Source organism: Mandrillus leucophaeus, unplaced genomic scaffold (assembly GCF_000951045.1).
Source record: "Mandrillus leucophaeus isolate KB7577 unplaced genomic scaffold, Mleu.le_1.0 Scaffold154, whole genome shotgun sequence".
Lineage (NCBI taxonomy): Eukaryota > Metazoa > Chordata > Mammalia > Primates > Cercopithecidae > Mandrillus > Mandrillus leucophaeus.
The window spans coordinates 122828-130054 of record NW_012101521.1 but is presented as its reverse complement, the minus strand read 5'-3'; the positions used below and the strand labels follow the sequence as shown (position 1 = coordinate 130054).

The 7227-nt window shown below is 47.9% G+C and overlaps 1 protein-coding gene and 1 pseudogene across 1 annotated transcript in view; both read left to right on the top strand.

Moving 5' to 3' along the window:
- The first annotated feature begins 4830 nt into the window (after positions 1–4830).
- On the top strand, positions 4831–6354 carry LOC105536087 (annotated as a pseudogene).
- A 435-nt stretch (positions 6355–6789) lies between these two features.
- LOC105536086 overlaps positions 6790–7227 on the top strand; it is a 14481-nt gene continuing 14043 nt past the window's right edge. The window contains exon 1 of the mRNA XM_011975360.1: positions 6790–6820. Within this exon, the coding sequence (XP_011830750.1) occupies positions 6790–6820 (31 nt within the window). The remainder of the gene's footprint in view (positions 6821–7227) is intronic.

Here is a 7227-nt window from a genome sequence, read left to right as displayed (position 1 = left end):
ATCTTCACTTAACAAGCCCCTCCCAACTGTAAACCCAAGTTTAAGAACCATTGCTTTGCCAAGATAGGTCTTGCTATGTTGCCCAGGCTGATCTTGAACTCCTGGGCTCACATGATCCTCCTGCCTCAGCCTCCCAAAGTGCTGGGATTATAGGTGTGAGCCATTGCACCTGGCTACCATTGCCTTTGGGTTTTGTGTTTCTTTAAATTGTTCACCTTTCTGCATCTTTCTTTCATTAAAATAAGTGGGTGATATGTTCATTTACCAAGACCAGTTTATAGTTAATGCTGCTTCTTCATAAAGTTATTCTTTTTTTCACTAAAGAAGGCAACATTGAGTGGATTGGGCATACATTTTCTTTCTCTCCATTAATCCAGGAATGAGGAAACATCAACAAGGTGGCTCACGCTGCCATTTCCTGAGAGAGCAGTTTCCGTCCAAAAGATTGGTCCACATATTGGTCAAATCCTCCTTTTCTTCCAGGCATACTTTATATTCATCATTATTATATATTCAGGAGGCAAACTGTATTCTTCTTTTTAGAGACAGGGTCTCACTCTTGCCCAGGCTGGAGTGCAGTGGTGCCATCAGAGCTCACTGAGTCCTGATCTCCTGAGCTCAACTGATCCTCCTGGTTGAACCCCCCATGTAGCTGGGACTACAGGTGTGCACCATCATGCCTGGATAATGGTTTATTTTTATTTTTTGTAGAGGTGGGGTCTCGCTCTGTTGCGCAGGCTGGTCTCAAACTCCTGGGCTCAGCTCAAGCAATCTTTCCATCTCGGTCTCCCAAAGCGCTGGGATTATAGGTGTGAGCCACGGCACCCAGCCTTCAATTTTTCTTTAATGTTGGTTTCCCTGTTAGAATGAAAGCTCAGTGAAGCACATCTTGTTCGCTATTGCGTCACCGCCACCGCGTACCATGACAGGCTGACAGGAGGCATTTATTAAGTGATTGCTAGCTGATTTCCTCACGCTCCAACCTATCACCACCTGTGGCTTACTCCCATTTTCTACGGGAGCCCCTGAGGCTCAGAAAGGAGGAGATGATTTGCTCAAGGCCACGCTGGTGGAAAGCGGAGGAGGAGGCAGGACAGAAAGAGCAGATGGAACAGGTACTCTTTTGGTTAGCCAGAGGGGACATTTTTGGACTTAGTGGGAAGAAAAGTGTCATTTTGTCCTTTTGTCTTACGAAGCTATTTTCGTGACATTCATTTGGTATTGAATGAAATAAGCTGAATTTTACCACTGATTGTATATGTGAGTTGTCAGCAAACAACAACAACCACAATAAGTCTGGGAACTCCGGGAAAGTGTGATGGGGCCATGGGAAATGGTCTGCTCTTCCTTCATCGAGTGGTGGCCGATGCCAATCTCCTGGCATGGCCTGTCGGACTTCTCCTAGGATGCACTGTGCATGGTGGTGAAGACTCCAGGCATCTGACTGACAAGGCCGGCAGGAGGTGAGGGCCTTTTCCAGAAAAGGGGGTCACATATGCAAAATTATCAAGGTGAGAAAAACTACTGGGCAAGAGGGAGTGGAGGTGGCTCTGCATGCATCTGATGTGGCTTCTGCAGGGTGTGGGAACAAGAATGGTGGCAGGTGAGGCTGGTAAAGCAGCAGGGCCCAGGTTGTGGAGGTAAATGTTGACCCTGGAAAGGAGTGTGGGCTTGCTTCTGAGGGCACTGGGGAGCCATGGGAGAATTCTGAGGAAGGGAGTCACCTGGCACAATTGGCCCTGGGGAACGTTCCCTCTGGCTAGTATGAGGAGTTGGGGAAAGAGGGAGAAGGCTAGAAGCTGCTCCCTTTGGTGAGTGAGAGACGCCAACCACCTGTGCTATCCAGGCGGGGGCATGCTGAGGATGGGGCAGGATTTCCCTGGTGCCCCCATTCCTTGTAAGGGGGACCTGGGATCACAGCAGTCTCAGTGTGCAATGTGGTCCCGTCTTTTGCACCTTTCCCTTCTTTTGACACAGAGTCGTGCTCTGTCACCCAGGCCAGAGTGCAGTGGTGCGATCTCAGTTCACTGCAGCCTCTACCTCCTGGATTCAAGCAATTCTCGTGCCTCAGCCTCCTGTGTAGCTGGCTTTATAGGTGTGCGCCACCCTGCCTGGCTAATTTTTTTGTATTTTTAGTAGAGAAGGGGTTTCACCATATTATTAATGGCTGGTTTGGAACTCCTGGCCTCAAGCAGTCTGCCCACCTCGGCCTCTCAAAGTGCTGGGATCACAGGTGTAAGCCATAGGGCCCAGCCTGTACTTTTCAAAGCACATTTGTAAATTTCTTATTTCAGACATCTTTTGATTAGAAACAAAATGTTGCATATACAGTGGAAGCCTGCTGGGTACTTCCCTGACACCATTCCCTTTTCTCCTCCTACTTTAATTTTTGTACCTTTTTTTTTTACTTTAAGTACATGTGCCTAACCACAAACAATATATAGTATTGTTTCCACACTTTCCATAAATGTTAAATTCTATGTATCATTTAGTAAATTGCAATTTTCTCTTCAACATTATGTTTCCAAGGCCGGGCCAGGTGACTCACGCATGTAATCCCAGCACTTTGGGAGGCTGAGGCAGGTGGATCACTTGAGGTCAGGAGTTTGAGACCAGCCTGCCCAACATGGTGGAACCCTGTCTGTACTAAAAATACAAAAATTAGCCAGGTGTGGTGGTAGGCGCCTGTAATCCCAGCTACTCAGGAGGCTGAGGCAGGAGAGTTCCTTGAACCCAGGAGGTGGAGGTTGCAGTGAGCTGAGATCATGCCACTGCACCCCAGCCTGGGCAACAGAGTGAGGCTGTCTCAAAAACAAAAACATTATGTTTCCAAGACTTATAGTTGACTCTTGAACAAAGAGGGAGGGAGGGGCACTGACTCCTTCATGCAGTCAAAAATCCCCCTGTAACTTTTGACTCCCCCCAAAACTTCACTTCCATTGAACAGAAGACTTGCCAACACCATGAACAGTGGAACAACACGTATTTTGTATGTTGTAGGTATTCTATATTGTAGGTATTCTTGCAGTAAAGTAAGCTGGAGAAAAGTAAACATTATTTAAAAAATCTGAAGGAGGAGAATATGTATTTACTATTCGTTAAGTGGACGTGGATGATCATCAAGCTCTTCCTTCTGGTCATCTCTATATTGAGGAGGCAGAGGAGGAGGAAAAGAGGAGGCTTTGGTGTTGCTGTCTCAGGGGAGGCAGAGATGGAAGAAAATCCAGGAACAAGTGGACCCACACAGTTCAAACCCATGTTTGAAGGGTCAGCTGTATATTGCCACATATAATAGATTTAGATCATTCATCTTAGCTGGTGTGCAGTGTCTCACACATAGGTATAATGCAAGTTATTAATCCGGTCTCATTTTGTTGTTGTTGTTGTTTTGAGACGGAGTCTTGTACTGATCTTGGTTCTAGTGGCGTGATCTTGGCTCACTGCAACTTCCGACCCCCGGGTTCAAGTGATTCTCCTGCTTCAGCTTCCCGAGTAGCTGGGATTACAGGCGCCTGCCACCACACCTGGGTAATTTTTGTATTTTTAGCAGAGACGGGTTTCACCATCTTGGCCAGGCTGGTCTCGAACTCCTGACCTTGTGATCCACCCACCTCCCAGTTCCATTTTGATGGACACTTGCCTTGCTTCCAGTCACTGCTGCTGTGCACCATGCTGCCGTGAATAGCCCACATGCCTCTGGAGCTATGTTACTTCAGCTGTTCTTGAGGGAGCTGTGACCCTGCGGAGAGCAAGAACTCTGCAACTGGGCTGACTGGGTTCGGATCCCAAATCTGTAATTTATGGGCTGGGCAACTGAGCAAGTTACTTAAGGACGCTGTTTTTTCATCCAGAAAAGTGGAGATACTAGCAGTACTTCCTTTAGAGGTTGTTGTGAAGATTAACCTGTTAGTGTCAGTGAAGCGCTTAGTACTATAAGGTGTTTAACATAATTATTATGCGGCTAAAACTTGAGCATGGGGCTGTTCTCACTTATTTGTGGGAGCTAAAAATTAAAACAATTGAATTTATGGAGATAGAGAGTAGAAGGATGGTTACCAGCGACTAGGAAGGGTAGGTGGCAGGGTGAGGTTAGGAGAGAAAGATGATGGTTAAGGGTACAAAAAAATAGGATGAGTAAAATGTAGTATTTGGTAGCACAACAAGGTGGCTATAGTCAATAATAATTTAATTGTACATTTCAAAATAACTAAAATATTATCATTGGATTGTTTGAAACACAAAGGATAATTGCTGGAGGGAATGGATACCCAATTTACCCCAATGTGATTATTATGCATTGCATACCTCTATCAAAATAGCTCATATGCCCCATAAATGTATACATCTACCGTGTATCAAATTAAAAGTGGAAGCCCCTGCCGCCGCCAACTCCGTCGCCAAGTGAGTGAGGAAGAAGGGGAGCGCAGTCAGAGCGCGGCAGCAGCTGCAGCGGCGCCGCGGCGGGGACCAGCCCAGAGAGACCCCCCAGCACAGGCGGCGGCGGTGCTGAGCTGGCGCGACCAACCGAGCGAGAGGCGGCCCCAGCTCCTTCTCGTCCTGAGCCAGCGGCCCGCGGCCCGCGCATGCACTGAGTCAGCCGAGACCCGCCTCCCGCCCGCCTGCAGGCCTCGTGAGGGAGGCGCAGAGCTGGGCGGCCTAGCGCGGTGGCGGCCGGGAGCGCGTCGGGCCCGGGCGGAAAGTGAGGAGGGCGAGCGCGCGGTGCCGGCAGCCCCCGGGGACTCGGCGCGGGAGCAGGGGTGGAGTGGGATGCGGCAGGGGCTTGCCCCCGCCCCTCCCTTCTCTCCGGCGGCGGGGGACAGAGTGACCTGCAGAGCCTGGAAAGTGGCCGTGGAAATGGAAACCATGGAGAGGCCGAAGCCCACCTCAGATTACCTGATGCAGCTGAAGAACGACAAGAAGCTTATGAGCAACCTGCCCAACTTCTGTGGGATCTTCAACTACCTTGAGCAGAGACTGAGATCTGGAGCGTTTGTGACTTGCCTATGTCTGAAGACAAGTTGGCAGCAGAGCTGGAGCAAGACACTTGCTTCTCCCCTCTGTTCCATTTTGTGGCGTGTCTCCACAAGGGGAATTGGAGGGAAAAACCTGGAATACTTCCATATGCTAAAAAGCTGCTGCTGTTGCCTCAAGTTGTGAAGAAATGAGCAGAGTACGGAAAGACATGGACAATGACACATTGAATGGCAGTACAGAGAAAAGGAGTGTAGAATTGCCTGATGCTGTGGGACCTATTGTGCAGTTACAAGAGAAACTTTATGTGCCTGTAGAAGAATACGCAGATTTTAATTTTGTTGGGAGAATCCTTGGACCTAGAGGACTTACGGTCAAATAGCTTGAAGCAGAAACCGGATGTAAAATCATAGTCTGAGGCAAAGGTTCAATGGGGGATATAAAAAACGAGGAGCGGCTGGGCGCGGTGGCTCACGCCTGTAATCCCAGCGCTTTGGGAGGTCAAGGCGGGTGGATCACGAGGTCAGGAGTTCAAGACCAGCCTGGCCGAGATGGTGAAACCCCGTCTCTACTAAAAATACGAAAATTAGCTGGGCATGGTGGCGGGCGTCTGTAATCCCAGCTACTCGGGAGGCTGAGGCAGAGAACTGCTCGAACCCGGGAGTTGGAGGTTGCAGTGAGCCGAGATTGTGCCACTGCACTCCAGCCTGGGTGACACAGCGAGACTCCATCTGAAAAAAAAAAAAAAAAAAAAAAAAAAAGGAGGAGCAAAATAGAGGCAAGCCCAATTGGGAGCACCTAAATAAAGATTTACATGTACTAATCACTGTGGAAAATGCTCAGAACAGAGCAGAAATCAAATTGAAGAGAGCAGTTGAAGAAGTGAAGAAATTATTGGTACCTGCAGCCGAAAGAGAAGACAGTCTAAAGAAGATGCAGCTGATGGAGCTTGCGATTCTGAATGGCACCTACAGAGACGCCAACATTAAATCACCAGCCCTTGCCTTTTCTCTTGCAGCAACAGCCCAGGCTGCTCCAAGGATCATTACTGGGCCTGCTCCGGTTCTCCCACCAGCTGCTCTGCCTACTCCTACACCAGCTGACCCTACCCTAATGCCTTTGATCAGACAAATACAGACCACTGTCATGCCAAACGGAATTCCTCACCCAACTGCAATAGTTCCTCGAGGGCCCGAAGCTGGTTTAATCTATACACCCTATGAGTACCCCTACACATTGGCAGCAGCTACATTAATCCTTGAGTATCCTATTGAACCTAGTGATGTATTAAGTACGGTGGCTACTACAGTTCGAAGGCACGATATGTGCGTCCGTCCTTACCAAAGGATTGTGACCGCAGACCGAGCTGCCACTGGCAAGTAACCTATGACCTTCTGACCTCTGAACTCTTCACCCAATGATGACCTGACCATGCCTGCCTGCTGATCAGTTAACTGGTCATCGCCTTTGCTTGCCTGTCCTTGGTGCAGCGAGCTGAGGCACTTGTCCGTGTGTCTTACCATCTAACCAAGCAAAAGACAAAGGAATTGTTGTCCTCCAACTCAGCTTTTTTTTTTCTTGTTTGGGTGAACCTGCACTGAATAGTAGTAAAGGAATAAACCCCAATTCATCCCACAGCACCAATCATCTTTTAAGATCCCACCATAAGCGAATGGTAGGAAGGCCTCTCTTAAGAAGGGGAGACAGATGGCCCTTGGCTAAATGACAGAGGCAGTTACTGTGAGAGACTTCTAGGAATCTTTTTCTTCTCATAGCGAAGTCAAAGCTGTCTCTGAATGTACTGTGTGGTGTTGCATCATGTATGAACCTTCGGTCAGAGATATCACTGGTGAAGTGATTTCAAAAAGTATTCAAAATTCGATAGGCTGTTTAGTCACTACAGTGCCCTCAAAGGGCAGAAGTTGCAGCCTTTTTTATATTGCCTGCCAAAATTTGAAGTATTAGAAGAAAGAGTGCTATGAGAGAAAAACCTAAGGAGTTTTGAAAAGTAGTGCAAGTAACAAAACTGCAATACTACTTTTAAAAAGCTAAATATCTGAGTTAAAATTACTAAATCTTTATTTTATACCTTCTAAAAAAATATGAGAGGCCAGGCGCGGTGGCTCACGCCTGTAATCCCAGCACTTTGGGAAGCCAAGGCAGGCGGATCAGGAGGTTAGGAGATCAAGACCATCCTGGCTAACATAGTGAAACCCTGTCTCTACTAAAAATACAAAAAATTAGCCAGGCGTGATG